The 19,500-nt window shown below is 37.1% G+C and overlaps 1 protein-coding gene across 3 annotated transcripts in view; it reads right to left on the minus strand.

The window, feature by feature from the left end:
• The window catches only part of ERBB4 (erb-b2 receptor tyrosine kinase 4), a 932,247-nt gene that overhangs the window by 277,915 nt on the left and 634,832 nt on the right, over window positions 1-19,500 (minus strand). For all 3 annotated transcript variants that reach the window (XM_079783180.1, XM_079783179.1, XM_079783181.1), the window contains exon 5: window positions 7,172-7,237. In XM_079783180.1, coding sequence (XP_079639306.1) covers window positions 7,172-7,237 — 66 coding nt within the window. The remainder of the gene's footprint in view (window positions 1-7,171; window positions 7,238-19,500) is intronic.

Genomic DNA, 19,500 nt, shown 5'->3' on the forward strand with positions numbered 1-19,500 from the left:
AAACTCTAGGCATCCAAACCTGGATTCCAATAAAGCAGAGTCCCATGTTCACATCCATTGTCTCTCTCTCTCTCTCTCTCTCTCTCTCTCTCTCTCTCTCTCTTCCCCTCCCCATGACCTTTTCGTGTGGCCATTGGGCCATCCCCTCCGGGACCTGGGGATAATAAGCATTATCATTGTTTTATTGAAGTTCCCTGATGGTTGTTGCTGAGGCATGTCTTGCAATCATAATAAGAACCACAAAGTCTGGTCCAGCCACAATGTTGGCTCTGGTTCAAAGAAGTCTGTGAGGGTGGCCCCCAGTAGAACAGGCTGAGGGGAGTGGCTCAGGCATTCCCAGGGACTGTATCACCATCCGTAGGCTAAAGGGGACATAAATCGATCCCCCAAACTACCTGTATCTATGTCAGTGTCTCGTCTATGTGTATATGATCTATAGCTCATCAGTGCGTACGCGTACAGGCACACACATGCAAATATCCTAACCATGTAAGAAGCAAGAACAGGTATCATTGTTTTCAATATTTTTATTGTGTTGATAAGAGAACTTGAGGAAACTGAGGGCCTTGAAATTAAGTTTAGAGTTAGAACTACATCTCTAGTCTCCTGATGCCCTTAGTCCAGTATTTTTATTTTTGACCTTTTCAAACATTCCTCATCTTTGTCTTATACCTTAAGACATTTCCAGAGAACAGGCACAACTTTATATATTTGCTTTATATCACTTGAGCCTTTAACATGGCATTAAGCAATCTCTCTTGAATTCAAATGTGTTTTATAGAACTTTTAATATAACTATATCTTCTGTAGTTAAAATGAAAAACATCCCAGTCTTTTAAATCTTTAAAAAAGGTCACCAAATTACAACAAATACAATCAACTCATAGCAATATCAACAGTATAGTAGAAAAAATATTTCTCTTATTTTCTTCAAGCAAATTATTGGATATCTTTTGGAAATGTTTTAGATGGGCATAATTTTAGAAATGTATGCAAGTCATCCGACAATTATAATGTTTCCATTAATTTTTACAATATCTCCAGAAACTACAAACACAAAAAATGGAAATAAAAAATCAATAAGAAGGCTTATGGACATTTAAAGTTATTAGTAAAATACAAGAGTTTTAATTAAAGCTGTTGACTTTTCACAAAGGCTAGCTGTTATCCTGATTGATTGAGCCTGCTGGCTCAGCTCTTTCCTTTTTCCCCATTGGCTCCCACTTGGCCTTTCTCTGCTCGGATTGGATATTTACCACACCGCACCTTCTTTTTAAACAGCATTTGTCCCACTAAAAACAATTACATTTTAATTAAATTGTATGTGTATGCATTTATGTGGGTGTCATTCGTTTATTACTATATTTATAATTTCTCATTTTGGTTTTACGATTACTTTTGGAAATTTCATGAAGAAAAGTACATTTCCATTTTGAATTGCTACATTTTCTTGCTTGCTGAAAATTTGAGGACCCGAAATATATAATTATCTTCTCAGATTTGTAACATTCTCTTCAAAGAAATTCCAGACATATTTAGAACAAGTAAAAGTATATATGTATCCTTCCTCTAAAGCTTGCCCTGGTAGTAAATAGACTCCACAAGCCAGGTCATGGTGGTTTTGTTTTTGTTTTGTTCCTATTATTAAACTAAAAGTTTTCATATATTACAACTACTGAAAGTAAATTTGTTTATACATAAATATAATTAATTATTGAGGAAAATGCTCAATACTTTTCTAAATTTTTCCTAGTAAGTTCTATAATATCTGCATAGAAACAATAAATAACATGAAGTGTTGTTTGGCACTTGTTTCTATTTTGCCAATACAGTGAAGTGCTCCATTCACCGTTATCTACAACAGAACAAATACACTGCTTTTATTAATTTTAATGCTGTTCTATTTTTAATTTAAAAATATTTTGAGATAATCTAGCTAGAAACAATATTGTAGAAGTAATGGGTGAATTTCACAATGTAGTATTCCTTTGGTTAAAATGATGAATAGGCTTTAATCAATTTCATAGACATTTCAATGATCAGAGTATATCTATTCACTCCAGTAGTTGAAACATGCTATTGTCAAATGCACTTACATTTTTCAATTAGTTTCAAGGCAAGAAATATCATATGTAAAACAACTTAGAAGACTGAAGTGTATAGCAAGTGGTAATCAGCAGAGAATATTTTAGTTAAATAACCTTCAGTTGAAGACAATTACAACTACATTAATGCAAAATGTATGCAAAGATGAGGGGAATCAAACTCTAATGTTTTGATATATTCTCCTCCTTCTAAAACCAAAAATAAAATGCAGTGTCTTAAAGAGGTGACACTGGGTCTCAGAGGACAAAAGGAATGTCTAAATGAAAATCCACACTGCCTAATAGGTCACTGGAGAGAACTGACCTGATACTGTGTTCAAAGAGAAAAATGGGCTTGTGATATCTACTTTAAATGAGATAAGTGTGCCTTAGACATCTTGCAGGCACAGAGATAACATTGTTCTTTTAATCGTTATTATTTACTTCTTAAAGCTTAGTCTCTCTCACACCTAAACCTATGTAGCTCAGGACTCAGTTCTTATGACTAGAGAGTTGTCATTCTGACCAGTAAGCCTGCTAAATACAATTCTATAAGCTTCAGAATTGACAGAGCAGATAAGTTTGTCTCCCCTGACATGACTATATTAATCCACCAAATCAATTTACTTAAGGTTAAGCTGTGTTGTGGAGTAATGCGGCCACGATTTAACTAAGCTTACAAGAACTTTCAAATCTGAGTCACTTCTCCACATGTAATGCAGCTCTCAGTACTGAATCACGAGCTCTATGTTGACCTATTGCAACTATGTAAGAAACAATCTTGTTAGGTTTTTAGAGTCATGATGCTGTAACATCAGAAAGAATTTAAGGAGAATAAATTTTAGTCACTTTAGAAAATCATAAAGTAAAACAGTAACAATGCTTGGCTAGATTCTATAAGCACGGTTTTCTTACTTTAATATTTATAAAATTCTTTTGGTTGCCTAAAGTTTTTCCTTTAGAAATTTATTTATAAAAATAACATATTTTAGAGAAATGTTTAAAAATAGGTGCTGGTGCTGCAGTTAGTAGGCTGAACATTATATAAAGCTATAGAAGAACAATAACAGACTTAAATTATTCAACATTCAATGAAATCTAAATATAGCACACAAGCCAGTATACAAAATAAGTCTCATAATGTTACTAAATTTAACAAAAACTTACAAAACTTTATTAAAATTTCTATAGGCATGTATAAGTTTTTGTCCATAGTAAGTTGTCAATTTATTTATACCCTCCTTCCATTTCACTAAATCTATTCTTTTTCATTCCTTCTTTTAAAACTTCTGGACCTTTCACTATTTCACTTGACATAATACCCTCTAGATCCATCCATATAATTTTACTTATATGTGAAATCTAAAGAGTATAAACAAACAAACAAACAAATTTACAGACACAAAGAGCAGACTGATGGTTGTCTGAGGGGTGAGGTTTGGAAGACTTGCCGAAAAGGGTGAATGGATTAAAAAGTATAAATTGGAAGTCAAAAAATAGTCATGGGAAATATAGTCAATGGTATTGTAATGGCTATATGGGGTGCCAGTCGGTACTTGAGATATGGAAGAGGAGGAACTTTGTAACATACACTATGCTATACACTTTAAACTAATACAAAGTAGTATGGAATGTAAACTGTAATTACAAACTAACATTTAAACAAAATGTTACCCACATTTTTATTTTCTCATATCTCTATTCAGAGATATCTCTTTCTGATCACCTCTCTTTGCTTTATTTCACCCTTACAAGTCATTCATTATCACGGATTTGTTCTTCCAGAGCCTGAATCATTTCTCTTTCCTTCCATTTCTCACTATTTAGTCTTATAGAGGATAATTCCTGGCACATTTGCTGTTTTAGGAGACACCTGTGGGAAATGTCACCATTGATAAGATGTGGTGAATGAACACAATTCTTAACATTGGATTCCTTAGTGGAAATGTGGGATTTTAACTATTTTTATTGTTCTTTCCTAATGTATGAAGAGTTTCAAAGAATAATTATCCATTAAAAAATAAGAAAATACTTGGCAAATCATAAAGTTGAATATCCCAGAGAAGCCCCTGAATGTATTTTGGTCATTAAGAAAAGAAATCATGCCCTAGCTGATTTGGCTTGGTGTATAGAGGCTCAGCCTGAGGACTGAAGGGTCCCGGGTTCGATTCTGGATAAGGGCACGTACCTAGGCTGCAGGCTCCTCCCTGGCCCGGGCCCTGGTCAGGGCTCGTGCAGGAGGCAACCAATTGATGTGTTTCTCTCACATTGGTGTTTCTCTCTGTCTTTCCCTCTCTCTGAAAATCAATGGAAAAAATATATATATATATCCTTGGGTGAGGATTAAAAAAAAGAAGAAAAGTCATTTCTGAATAATATAAGACTATGTCTTTCAGATCTTACAATGTACTTTTGTGTGGTCAATCAAGAAGAGCTCAATATTTTCAAAAACTTGCACAATGTATGCTTTCTAATTTCTTAACGGTCAATCAGGATTCAGAGATAAGTGCAGCTCAAGTAGGCCTAAGGAGAAGAAACAGTTTAACTAACAGAAGGATCATAAAAAATCTAAAATAAGCCTGGATAATTTTACATTAATTTTTTTTTTTTTTTTTTTTTTTTTTTTTTTTTTTTTGCTCATGTTATGTTACATCTCTATGGAACTCTGGAGGTCTCACGTCTCTATGGAATCTCTCATGAGATCTAATTCTCAAAAAAATATGACCATATTTCTAAAATTCAGGTTCTACAATAAGTATGTATATCTTTGAGTAGTTCCAAAATACATTTTGCCTCAGGATGTTGGGCTCTTTAAATATGGATGAGCAATTTCCCTTTCTAGTAACTCAAACTAGGAGAGAGAGAGCAGGAGTGAATGTCAAGGGCAACCAGCCTCCACTTCAGGAGCCTCCTCTTCACCCCAGGGCTTTTCCCAGCCACGATGGTCAGGAGCCTTCACAAGGGGGAACTGGGCTACCCTATCTTTTTAATTCATTCACATTTAAGAAAGATTGTTTTCTAAGAGCATCTCCTTTAGTTTATGAAAATATTAGCTATTCTTTATTAGGTCCTTAGTATATGCCAAAAATATTTAAGCATTTCAACTACATTACTGGATTGGATTTTATTCCAATAGAGCAAACTTCTTCTGAGAAAAGTGTAATTATTTCTATTTTATAGATTTGGTAACTGAGATATAAAAAGATTAAGTCACTTTTTCATTCTAGTAAGTGGAAACAACTGGGGTTTGTTTCAACTGTTTGACTTGAAATCTAATGTCTTCTCCCACTAAGTTGTGCTATGCAATATGATATACAGGAAACAGTGTTGTAAATTTAACATCTCCTTGAATAATTTTCTCAGCTTATATTTCCCCAATTGTTAAAAAGAGGTTAGTGATAACTAAGCCTTTTTAACTCATAAGAATATTGTGAAAACAAATCTTAAAATGAAAATATGTTATAAGCTCTACAGATTTATGTGAATAAAAACAAATCTAAATTTTAGACTTGTACATATCAAATACATGTAAATGTCTATTGAATTTAAATTTTATCAATTCTGCCTAGCTGGTGTGGCTCTGTGGTTGAGTGTTGACCTATGAACCAGGAGGTCACGGTTTTATTCCCAGTCTGGGCACATGCCCAGGTTGCAGGCTCCATCCCAAGTGTGGGGCAGCAGGAGGCAGCCAATCAATGATTCTCTCTCATCATTGATGTTTCTATCTCTCTGTCCCTCTCTCTGTATGAAATCAATAAAAATACATTTAAAAATTTTTTATTGATTCTTTGGAGTAGGCACAGTGACCATTAAACAAATTTTAGGTTATAAAGTAAAATTAATGTCTATGCTGAAAAATTAGGTGAATTAAATGACTTTTTGGCTGATGATTTAATACATGAGCTATGGTGTGATGCTTTTCATACAAGACTCATTCTCATCCCCACTTTGTGGCAAGTAACAAAACTCATTTAAATGTACTAGAAAAACACTGTTTCTTAAGGCATCAAGAACAGAGTAGAGCTAAATCACATGAAGGCCAGAGAAGTAGGTAGGAAGTAGGAACTGTCAAACTCTCTCTCTCTCTCTCTCTCTCTCTCTCTCTCTCTCTCTCTCTCTCTCTCTTTCTCTCTCTCTCTCTCTCTCTCTCTCTCTCTCTCTCTCTCTCTCTCTCTCTCTCTCTTTCTGATTCCTGTTAGCCCCTGTATGGCTGATTTATTCTTCTGAGTCACTGAGGACTGGCTGTTTCTGTTTCTCATAACACACGGTTTAAAATGGAAACCTCTACTAGGTTTACTATCTCTTCAAGTTCAAGTTTCTATGATTGTGCTACCAGTATCTGGATCCCAAGTCCAAATTCTCTAGGGAGAGAATCCTATTGGTCTAGCTTGGGTCAATATCTACTCTTATTACAGAATCTCTTAACCTTCAGTTCTATTAACATTTTGTTCTGAATCATTACTCTTCGTTCTGTGAGAGTGGAACTCTCCTGCAACTTGGTAGGATGCTATTAAAACACTGCCTAAAATATTATAGCAAGTATACCTATTTCAAACAGTAATTTAATCAAAGTCCCGCTTAAAATTATTGTCAATACTTTGCCCTAGAACATTGATTTTTATGAAATAAGTTAATTTAAGTCTACTCTGATATACTATGCTTCTTCTAACCTTTTTTCAAAGACCCAGATTTGATAATACACTGTTTTGTCCAGGGAATAGGGAAACAAGCATGTACATGCATTGCTCTTGGCAGAGGAAATTGCTATAAACTTTACAGAGAACAACATCTCCATGTTGGTGATTTCTATCAAATTTCTTATACACATATCCTTGACCCTGCAATGACCACTTCTAAGAATTATCACCACAAATAAATTCATGCACATATGCATGAAGTGAAAAAATCAAGGGGCACTGCAAAGCCTACTAACCTTTGAGTGAAAGATGGGACAGATACTAACTAGTACACCACAAGGAAGCACAAACTCATTTCCATGTTTCTTATCCCCAGAAATCTGAAAATCATCAATTATTAAAATGACTTGACCATTTCAAGCCTCTGCTCTCTAAGAGTTGAGCACTTACAAGTCTGGCAATGATTTTCTGTGGGTCCCCAGCATCGGCCAGTACAGGACTTATGGCAACGTCCACCTGCAGAAGAGGCAAAAACACATTCACATTATAATCTTTCACTCTTTGACTTTATCTCCTCTAATGAAATATTCTTGCTCCTTTATGAGGATGTTTAAGTCATGCTAGAGTTGAAGCATAGCTCATAAAATGCTTGCTTAAGTAACAAAACCTGAATGTCAAATGCATGTGACGTGGAAAACAATCTCTTCATATTCAGAATCTTCTCATCGTTTTATATATAAAAAAGGAAATCAACGAGTTTGTGCATTTTACTAGCTAGTAAGAAGCAAATATTTACAATAAATACATTTCACTTTGATTGCTGAACAGTTTTATGCTTATGAACTATTGTATTTGATATAATTTCTAAAGTGCATGGCTTACTGATACCAACAGTTATTAAGGGTTAAGTCAACACTTAAGTTCAAGTCTATGAAAACAAGAATATGTTCTTATAAGTACATAACAAACCATCAGAATAAAAGGCTGCATACATCATTTAGATTAATGTTAATTGTAGGAAATCATCAAGAGGACTTGACCATCACTTGAACCTTGAGCTGGACCTGGGCAATTGGAAGACCCTCACCTCGCCCCTGTCCTTGGAATGTATATCCTAGCTGATGTCCCCAAACCAGCGCTGTTTCAAGGGTGTAACCTAGAGAGAGTAGGTGTTGTTGAGACCATCTGGACTGAATACATGACTGAACCCATTAAGGCCTCTATATAAACTTTTAAGATTCTAATGGGAGTGTGTGGAAGTCTACTCATCTTGTGGCCATCAAAGACAAGCTTCATATATAAATTCCCCGGCTTACTATGATTAAACCTGCCATCTACCAATCTGGAGTTGCCTGCCTCTTTCTTCCATCTCTCCTTGCCCTCAGTGTACAGGTCCAATGTGTGAACCAATATCTTAATATAAATTTTTAAAAATATATTTTTATTGATTTCAGAGAGGAAGGGAGAGGGAAAGAGAGATAGAAACATCAATGATGAGAGAGAATCATTGATCGGCTGTTTCCTGCATGCCCCCTACTGGGGATCAAGCCTGTGACCTGGGTACATTCCCTGACTGGGAATTGAACTGGTGACCTCTTGGTTCTGGCTGGGCTTAATATAAAAATTTTAAGCATTTAAACAGCTAAATTTTTTTTTTTTTTTGGAAATCTTAATTTCATTATTTGATATCCTCCTCTAAAATTGTTATTGTTACTCAAATAGCAGCCTTTATCTCCTGCAGTAGCATCTTCCTCTTAAAGACTATGCTAGCATGGATATTTGCCTCAGCAAATACAGTTGTCTCACAGAGAAAGTCCCATAAGGACTCAACAAAAAAACATTAGCTAAAGCAATTGTACATAATAACTTTCTTTGAAGTTTGTTTCTGAATTTTATAAGCTCACTCTACATTTTTGTTGGTACAAGGGTATGGAATGGGCTTATTTTTAGAATAAATAGTAGACATGAAAAATGATTAAAGATGAAAGCTTAAGCTCTGTTAATTTTCTAATATTGACTGCAAGTGGGTATATGACTAGTCAAGATGTTTATTATAACACTAGAGGCCCGGTGCATGAATTCGTGCACCAGTGGGGTCCCTTGGCCTGGCCTGCGGAATCGGGCTGAAACTGGATCTCTGACATCCCCCGAGGGGTTCCAGATTGCAAAAGGGTGCAGGCCAGGCTGAGGGACCCCACCGGTGTACGATTGGGGCCGGGGAGGGACATGGGAGGTTGGCCAGCCGTGGGAGGGCTCCAGGGCGTGTCCGGCCTGTCTTGCTCAGTCCCAGTCAGCTGGACCCCAGCAGCAAGCTAACTCACCGGTCAGAGCGTCTGCCCCCTGGTGGTCAGTGCACATCATAGCGACTGGTCAACTGGTGGAATGTCTGCCCCCTGGTGGTCAGTGCATGTCATAGCGAGCAGTTGAGTGACTTTAGCATATTACACTTTGATTGGTTGAACAGACAGACACTTAGCATATTAGGCTTTTATTATATAGGATGTTGCAAAAATTATGGAATAGGGTTCTATCAAATGTTTCCATCTTTTCTTGATCCACAGTTTTTAACTCTTCAACTTACACTTGGGCAGCTTCTCTCTCTCTCTCTCCTTATGGTACTGAGTATGTTTATTAAGTTAAATGTTTTCACAGGTAAGGAACAGGTTCAGCAGACACACTTTTTAGACTGAACCTCAGACCAGCCTCATGGTTGACCCTTCTGCAAGTAAACAGTACTAATCAAGTTAATACAACACGTAGGCTCAACTCCAGTCACCTTCTTAAAAGTGTCAGGATCCAGAGTTTATTTAAAGCAATTCTGTTTGTGAAGCACTGCTGCTGCTGACATCACCAGCGTATAATATCCTGTCACTGGGCCATCTGTTTATTTAGATCTAAACACATTATAACTACATAATCAAGCTCATTCTAGCTGACAGGAAAAGCACTCCATCTGGCCTGAACAATATAACTTTAATCAGTGATAACGATAATTATTATTAAAAACCTACTGGAGTTCTTTTGTACAAAGCTAATAAATCCAAATAGATTTATACCAGCGGAAATTAGAAAGTTCTGTGAAATAAAATGGGAAGCAGTAAAAACTTTTTTTAAAGTATAAACTTCTTTTATGAGAAAGCAGCTAATGTTAATGTATTTCTTCAGATGTGTTAAAATCCTTTAAATCGACCCATTAAGTGGTCTGTTAACCCAAACTATCTTAAGCAGAGGATGATCTCCCATTTACTCTGTTACTTGACGAATTGTATTTGGGGCTAATAAAATATATAACTTCATTCATTTTACCCAGAGTACTCTCTGTAGCTGGGGGGAAAAAAGCTTAGTAATATTAGACATTTTAATACTTTCAGTGTTCCTCTTTTATTAAATTACATATATTTTTAAATATTTTTTATTGATTTTGGAGAGAAAGGGAGAGGAAGAGAAACATAGAAATATCAATGATGAGAGAGAATCATTGATCAGCTGCCTCCTGCACACCCCACACTGGGGATGGAGTCTGCAACCAGGGCATGTGCCCTGACTGAGAATCAAACGATGACCTCCTGGTTCATAGGTTGATGCTCAATCCTTGAGCCATGCTGGCTGGGCAGGATTACATTTTTTTTTAATTACTACCCCAAGACCTACTCCTAGATGTAAGAAGAAAAGGACTATGACTATACATTTTGAATTTGCTTATGATCCTTCAGAAAATATCATGCAATATCTACCTAATTGGGAAGAAGTAATACAGTGTCCTTCCCCTGCCCTACCCCCCACCCCCACCCCACCATCCACACACAAAGTTTAAATAGTGTAACCTTGACTGCCTACGTGCCACTACAAGATTTTGTTGGGCAGTTTTCATTTTTCACTCATATTTAAACATAAATACCTTTTACTGCTATAAAAGGAAGCCAACAATTGTTTCTCTTCTGTGATTTTACTCTATCTTATTTGTATTCTCTCCACCCCTTTGGCAAACCCAAAGGAGGTGATCACATCTCAGCATTCTATTTCCCCAAATGTGCTGCGGAACCATGAATTGAATGTGCTTCTATAAATGGTTGCTCATTCTGCCCTGTCCTTCATGTCATTATCTCTAGAGCTTTGACCCTGTAGAATCTGCCCAGGCATTCAGTTCAGCATTCGTCTTCCAAACTGTGTGATACACGACACTTGTGCTAATACTATTTTCACTGAGCTTTTGCAATTAAGTAAATGTCAAAATATTTTATCAAAATCTCCAACTGGAAATATTTTTGAATTAATGCATTTGCCACACTTTCATGCCTGCAACCTTGGTTTGATTCTTGTATACAATTGGGTAGTGTAGTTTTATGGACTATTAAGTTTACTCTGTTTTAAATTCTGTTTGTAGCTTTTAGTTCCAAACATTTCTGCTACACGAAAGTGTCAAAAAATGAGAGGTTAAAAAAAAGCATTTCCTTAGTAATTATCTAACATTAGGAAAAAACACCTATAAACTTTTTTCTTACCTTCCTTCCATAAGTATTTCTTGAGTACCTTCCACCCTTATATATTAAGAACTATGTTATGAATTGAAATACTTAACATAGGCTGAAACGGGCATGGTTACTCCACTAATAGAGTTTAGAATTAATTCAGCATTATTTTGAAGGGAAAAATTTTTGACTGTTCTATATCCAAAATTCACTATCTATGGGTTTAAGGAAAGAAGCCAGTAAACCTGAATGCTTCACAGACCCCTAGCTCTGGAAAGAAGAGAAGGACAACGCCAGGGGAGCCGGGGCATTTCCAATGTAATGCCTGGTGGCTCAGAAGTCTGCTACATTCCTTACTCAATGATTTATCCACTGACATCTACAGTGACATCAGCTCAGAGCATTTCAGTGGAGAGGAAAGTACAACCTCTGGAGCATCCCTTGTGGGTCTCCTAACAAAAAGAGAAATACTTTCACTATTGCTGGATATCTTATGGAGAACTTGTCCTCTATTCTCAGATACACAGTGCTTCAGGAGGCCTGATTTCATGAGAGAAATAAATCACATACACCACTAACATTTTAATGTGAATCATTTTTATAAACTACTCTCCAGTAGTATATTTTTTAAAAAAATATTTTTTATTGATTTCAGAGAGAAAGGGAGAGGGAGAGAGAGAAACATCAATGATAGGAGAGAATCATTGATCAGGTGCCTCCAGTGCCCTGACCGGGAGTTGAATCATGACCTCCTGGTTCATAGGTCCATGCTCAACCACTGAGCCGCACTGGCCAGACTCCAGTAGTGCATGTTTAATTTGAGGACAGCAAAAAGAGGGATTAGCCTCTGTAAATAGGAGAGATGCTTTGGGGCACTAACACTTTGCCAGTGCTATACAAATCTGCCTACTTCCAAGTCCAAATCAAATTATTTTCTATTGTTTATTGCAATAATTATTTTAAAACTATGTGAGAAAATATGCCGATTAAAAATAAGAATCTGACTGTTCAATACAGTTGTTAGTGATAGCAAACATTTAAATTAATTAACATTTCCATCTCCTGTCATTCTGGCTCAATCAGAGAGGTAAAATATAAAATAAAAGTTATAAACAAATATTTCTGCAACTTTAGCAACCATTGAAATCTTTTAAAATAAGTGCTGTTTATTGCACAGCAGCATTATTTTAATTCACAGCCAATCAGCTCTGCTTTGACAGTGCATTATTCATCGTAGAAGTTAGCAATATGACTAAAGTCATCTTTTATGCTTGTCCAGCAGATGTTACTAAAAATGTAGCCTTTGCATTCTTTTTTTAGGGACTGGAGTCCCTGAGCCACTTTGATATTTATAAGAGTCATAAATCCACGCTAGAAGTTTGGCTTGTTTGTGGAACTGACAGCAGAGATGGGATTTAATTGTACCTCTGGATTGCTTTCTGCAAGTAATATGCCAGGACAGTTGAAGAGTTACAAAACATGAAGTCACTGGCCACCATAAAAGATTATAGCCTCCAACTGCCTCTAGCTAAAGACAATGCAGTCACATCTCTGGATTCTTCCTTCAGTCCTTTTAAATTATGGCAAGCTTGACCTCTTAAAACTACCTTTACTGGGGAATGAATGAGAGAATAATACTTTATTATGACGGTATAATTCAAAAGAGGGAAGACCAACATTTATGGAAAGTCTACACAACACCAGTCCCTATCTTGGCCAGAGGCTAAAAAGGTGAAAAGTTAGTTCTCTGTCTTCCAGGAGCCTTTAAGATGCATCAAACAGACAGAAAAAAAATGGCAAATAGTTTTGATAATAATTATATTTGCTATCTGTATGGATAAAATGGACAGGAAAGATTTGAAAAGGGGTATACATTTCAACGGGGCTTGAATGTCTCCTTGGTCCGTTTTAAATAAATATGAGTTTGTGGTGAGTTTTTATTTCTTGGAGGATTTACCTTCCATCATACAGACATACAATATTTCATTTAACCACTTTGTGTTATGGAATATTTTGCTGGTACATGTAGGAAATAAATACATATTTTTAAATGGAAATACATATTAAATAAATATCACTAATTTTACATCCTATTTTTCTGAAGATTTGTAGCTCTTGGAGAAATGATTTGGATAGCAGAAATAAGTTCATCATGTCCTTTTTATACCCTTCTGCTAAACAATAATGGGATCTGGAACAGGCGTGTGGATTGCTAGGTGACAGGCACATGTATCAGAACATTGATAGAAGAACTGATGTCAGTTCTGGCCTAGTCTGGTGCTCTGGATCTAGCAGTGTGCCAAAGGCCCCCATCCCTATCTATCATATTTGGCCTTTGAATTACTAAGTTGGATCAAAAACATTGAAATACGGGTACAAGATTTGCAAAAGACACAGATCTAGAAGGGGTAGCAATTGCTCATACTTGAATAACTATTCAGAATTAAAAAGCAATTGGTAGATGAAGTAATGAGCCAAAAGTAATCCTATGAAATTTAATAGGATCAATGTAAGTTTCTGCAATTGTGATTTTAAATCAGTATTTCATGTGCATCTCAACACGCACACACACAAATACACAGAGTCTGTTTTGCAGGAGATGAATCAGAATTTCAATGCTTACTCTGGTAATGGCTGATTCTGTTTTTTGTTTTGTATTTCAGTGTTTGTCTCATACATGGAAGTTCACACAATGCTCCATAATCCACTCTAGGAATCATCAACATCGTTGGCCTCACTACATCATCTATAGTTTATTGAGTGCTTTCTACATTCTAACTAGTAGACCAAGTGTCTTACACATAGTATCTCATTTAATTTACATAATAAATCACAGCATAAATACTATTATTTGTCTCATTTTATAGGTAAGAAAACAGAAACATCCTTAAAGTGGAACTAGAGACTTGTTCCATTGTATCATAGTAGCTCTTTTTTACATAGCATATTTGCTTGTCAACATTTTTTGTCCTTTTTTGTTTGTTTCTAAGTGGCATTTACTTTGATTCTATTACTTGCTTATTAAGGTTCAGCAGTAATGGGGCTAAAATAAATGTCAATTCAATAGAAACACATTTTAGTAAATTGGCATTTTTAATTATTGTAGGAAATTACAGCCCTAGTTTAGGGAAAATGAAATATTTGAAAATACTATTGAGTATGTAAGCAATTTATAATATTGCCATTTATTGGTCTAAGTATTCATTAAAGTGCTGGTAAAATTCAGAAAACACAACCTTTGAAATCATTTTAATCTGTATTCAGTTTCCACTATTTTAGTTGGTGGGAGCTTAGGCAAGGAACTTTACCTTAGAGCTGACTTTCCTCATTATTAAAATATACATGATAATGCTTCCTGTATGTGTCAGAAGTAACTAAGTGAAATAGCATGTGTAGTAAAGTGCCTGGCATGTAATAAGCCTCAATTACTGTTAATTCCCTTCTCCCTCCCTCATAACATTGTATATAAAAATACTAGAGAACAACAAAGAGGGACAAAGAGTCAGAGAAAGAGATGTGGCAGACAAATCAAGTAATCTGAGACAGAAGTGTTTATGCAAATAGAGTTGACATTTTCAGTAGGTACCACCATCAGGCAATAGGAAAGGGGTGTGTTTGACACCGTAGGCACTTTGACAGGCTTGGCAGACAGGGACAAGTGGGTTTCAGAGGTCTCTGCATGCCTTGGCAACGTTTGAGACGCCATAGCCTCAGCAGAAATGTTACTAACAATCCAAGCACAGTGACATCTCACTCTGCTCCTAGGATACCACACTCTTGTATATTTCAGGCTAGTGGTCATGGGAGGAGGGAACGGGTGCAGATAATATTTCAAAGTATGTGTCAGAAACAGAGAGAAGAACCCAAGGGTGGAACTAATCTTTGGATAACTGCAGAGGATTAGATGTCATTGATGCTGGGATCTCTCCTGCTCCATGATCCTCATCTGTGGGCTTGATAATTAGAGGTGCAAATGGATCCCTGAGGAACTGCAACCACCCACATGTTCAGTTTGTGAGTGGTGTCATACTCAGGAAGCATGGTTCAACAACCAAAATTCAACCAAAAGAACTTTACTAAAAACAAAAACAAAAACCATGAAAACTTACTCCTCTCAAATACCATTCATTGGATCCAAAGCATTGGCCAGAGTTCTAAGTCATTTCTCACTTTTCTCACATGACTCTCACTTTCTGAGTCTTTCATTCCCCACAACCCCACCCCCAAGATCTCTCTCTTTTTGTGTCTTCTCCATTCACAAAGCTTTCACTCTTCCATCCTCCCCCACTGAATCATTAGGTCATTGGTCAACTTAGCCATCCTCCTTAAATACTTTATTCCATACAGCTTTATGGTCAAATAATTCTCTGTCCATGTTTTATTATATATCCTGAGTGTGCAACGTGATACTCTAGGAAGACTGTGTGTGTGTGTGTGTGTGTGTGTGTGTGTGTGTGTGTGTGTGTGGTGTGTGGTGTGGTGTGGTGTGTGGAGGAGTGAGAAACATTTTGGTCTAGTGGGCTGGAAAGATCAGGCTTGCAGACACAGAATGTTTGAGCAGGAGGGAAAGGAAAACCGTGAACATTCCCATATTTGTCCTTTTTATCCTGTCAGAGTAGATACTACTTGAGAAGCAACGTCCTGGACTCTTTCACCATAAAGAAGTTCCCATCATCTGGGTGTGGCATAGCCTCCATGAGCAGTCTCTGTTTTCATCTGTCTTCTACTTGACAGCTCTAAGAATAGATCTATCTCCTCTAGGAATTAATAAGAAGTGGGTATTGTCATGGGAAAACGGAAATGGGTGAAATTATGACAAGCTCCTTAAGGAAAGATTCTAGCAGTACTCAAAGCACAGCAGGCTTCACAGATTGACTAACTCAACATTTCCTTTAGTAAGAGGCCAATATCTTCACGCTAGAGTGCTAACCCAGCTTCTTCCACCATGAGTAAATAATGAAGGGTCTTATCATGTCTGTAGTTTGGGACTTTATAATTATAGCTGGAACCATTATTCTTGCAGCCTCTTTTTTTAAATTTTATCTGAGATTGAGAATGCTTTTTCTGTTATAGATTGCTAGCCTGTAGCAGTCAGTTAGGAAGAAGAGACATCACTGAGACAGATAACAAAGAAAAATGGGAAACAAATTGGAAAAGATCATGTAGCTGCATGGCACTATATTAAACAAACTCCTCTGAGGTATAGCAGCCAGAAGTCTCAACTTGTGTTCCTACAATTCTTTCAGCTGTCAAAGGGACTTAACTATATGGGTAGATATATATTCACCCCTCTGAGTCCTCACACTTAAAATAAAAACTGCCACATTAGCAAACAGGCACATTTCTAAAAGCCACCGTAAGCCTAAAGAATGAAATGTGATTTTAAAATTGATGGAGGTTATAAGAAAGTGACCCAAAAGGCATTACAGGTAGTAATGAGCCTAAAATGTCTTGGTGTAAAATGTTTTCATTAATTTGCCTTTGAAGTTCATACACAAAAATGAAAATTCAAGAATAATGGATTTATAATTTATTTTAAAAATAGGATTCCATCAACAGGCATTTCAATGGAGTTTCTTGTTGATGTACTAGTAGACAGATGTGGAAACTGAGTTATTTACAAAAAATCCTATATAATAAAGAGGTAATATGCAAATTGACCCTCGCGCCATAACACTGTCACAAGATGGCGGTGCACACAGTGGAGGCTGGGTTCCTGTAACACTAGATGGCTGCGCCCACAGGGGAGGCAGGGTTCCCATAACAAGCGATCAGCAGGGACCTGAGGCTGCATGGTGCCAGGCCGAGGTGGGGGACATGAGGCTGCACCCCCCGCCCACCCAGCAGGGCTTAATAGGGGACCTCAGGCCGCACCCCCTGCCTGGCAATGCTTGACGGGGGACCTGAGGCTGCACCCCTGACCCAGCACCAGGCCAGGGGACCTGAATCTGTGCCCCCTGGGGGCGGGCCGGGGCTGGCCGGGTCTGGGTCTCACGCGATTTTGAGGTGCGCCCTGGTGGGTGGGGACTTGACTTTGGGTCCCACAGCGCACCCCAGACTCTGACAGGAGGAAGAATTTCATATATATTTTACTAATTTTCTTTAATCTCTGACACTTCTATTATAGAGAAAGGGCAAATAGCAATATTAAAATGTTTCCTCTAATTAATTCCCTTTTAATGTGCACGAATTTCGTGCACCGAGCCACTAGTATATATATAAATTACTTGCAAACCACTGCATATACACTGGTTGTATTCCATCACAATATGATTTAGGCCTAAATATCAACCCTATTACCTATCATTCTGCCTTAGGGAACTGATTTCTGAAAAAAAAATATTGGTATTGTAACCATCTGAAATGCAAATCCTCCAGATAGAATCAAAGTCCCTATCAACTAGCACATTAAATATTTAGCCATAGCTTATATGTAATGTTATTTTATCACACAGCATGCATTGTTCTAGGTGATTTATTTCCTGTGACAACCTTAGGAGAAAAATAATACTACAGATGAGAAAACTGAGGCCAGGGAAGTTTAATAATATGTCCAAGCTCTCACAGTAAGTGATAGATCTGAGGTAGTGTGGAAATTGGAGTCCAGAAATATTGGTTCCTTACTCAATACTCTTAATCAATACATAAGCAAGTATCGAATTTACATTAATATATATAAGAATATAGAAAGTCATGTGGGACAAAGGAGGGCAGAGCACAGAAAACAGATTATTAACATCACTAGAGAGACAAACTTTAACTATATCACAATTGGCCTGGTTCTCATAGGATAAGTATAAATACTGAGCAAGTGCAATGATTTTAAGAGTTCAAAAAAAACCATTAGGCAAGAATGTTGCATGAGATCAATGATCCAGACACATTCAAAGTCACCTAAGGAATGACTGTCATGGAGTTAAAAATATGATTTTAGGTCACTTGCCAAGATCTTTGATTTGTATGTGATGAATATACAACGTTTAGAAGATGACTTCAAAGGGCACAGTGGAGGCCTCCATATGTGTATGTCAAGAGCTTTAAAAATGCTCTTCCCCACCCAACTTCCCATTCCCACAAAATTATAGGTGCATTAGGTTTAAATTATGATGGGATGGCCCTGGTCACTGTGACTTAGTGGTGAGAACATCCACCTGTGCACTGAAGTGCCGCAGGTTCGATTCCCAGTCAAGGGCACATACCTGGGTTGTAGGTTCAATCTCTGGCAGGGAGGCAACCAATTGATGTTTCTCTCTCACATAGATGTTTCTCTCCCTCTCTCCCTTTCCCTCACTCCCTTCTAAAAATCGGTGGAAAAATATCCTCCAGCCCTTCCAGCCTGGCTCAGTGGTTTTTTTGTTTGTTTGTTTTAATTTTATTTTGTTGTTTAAAGTATTACATATATCTCCTTTTTTTCCCCATGACCTTCCCCAGCCTCCCCTACCCCCTGTCACATGCCCTTCATACCACCCCCTCAGTGTCTTGTGTCCATTGGTTGTGCTTATATGCATGCATACAAGTCCTTTGGTTGATCTCTCAGTGGTTGAGTGTTGACCTATAAACCAAGAAGGTCACGGTTCCATTACCCGTCAGTGCACATGCTTGGGTTTCAGGCTAGATTCATAGTGGCAAGCATGCAGGAGGCAGCCAATTGATGATTTTCTCTCATTGATGTTTCTATCCCCCTCCCTTTCTCTCTGAAATCAATAAAAATATATTTAAAAATATTATCGGGCAAGAATTAACAACAAAAAATATTATGATGGGACACTAAGAGAAGGCTGATTACAATCCAGCTTTAGCATAGGTTGTAAGATACCAGGTGTCTCTCTAGGAGGAGCAGATCTCCAACTACAACCACTAGAAATGACACCTAATATTTATGTACACTTAATGTGGAAGACACTGTTTTAAGACTTTTCATTCATTATCCCATTTCAGTTCAGTGTGAGAAAATGAAGAATAAAGGGGCTAAATAATTAAGTTAGAAATTCCTGGAGTCAAGATTGAAATTCTTATAGAAGCCTAGAGCTTGAGCTCAGTCTTTAGGCTACTCTTTAAGGCCAAGTGGTAGAAGAATAATTGTACCAAAAGGATGGAGATTCGGTGGGGGAGATGGGATACCCTAGAACAGGGCTAGGTAAAAGGTGTTAGTAGGGAGCAAAAGAAGAGGAGAGAAGAACAATGATGTAATTTTTCTTTCTTTATGATTATCCATTTAAATAGTTTTAAAGTACCATGTATTACATGCTTACTCTAAATGAATTTACTATTGATGAAACAATATTTTGGGTTTTTCCCCCCTCAGATAAA

This window comes from Cnephaeus nilssonii, assembly GCF_951640355.1.
Source record: "Cnephaeus nilssonii genome assembly, chromosome: 10".
Taxonomy (NCBI): Eukaryota; Metazoa; Chordata; class Mammalia; order Chiroptera; family Vespertilionidae; genus Cnephaeus; species Cnephaeus nilssonii.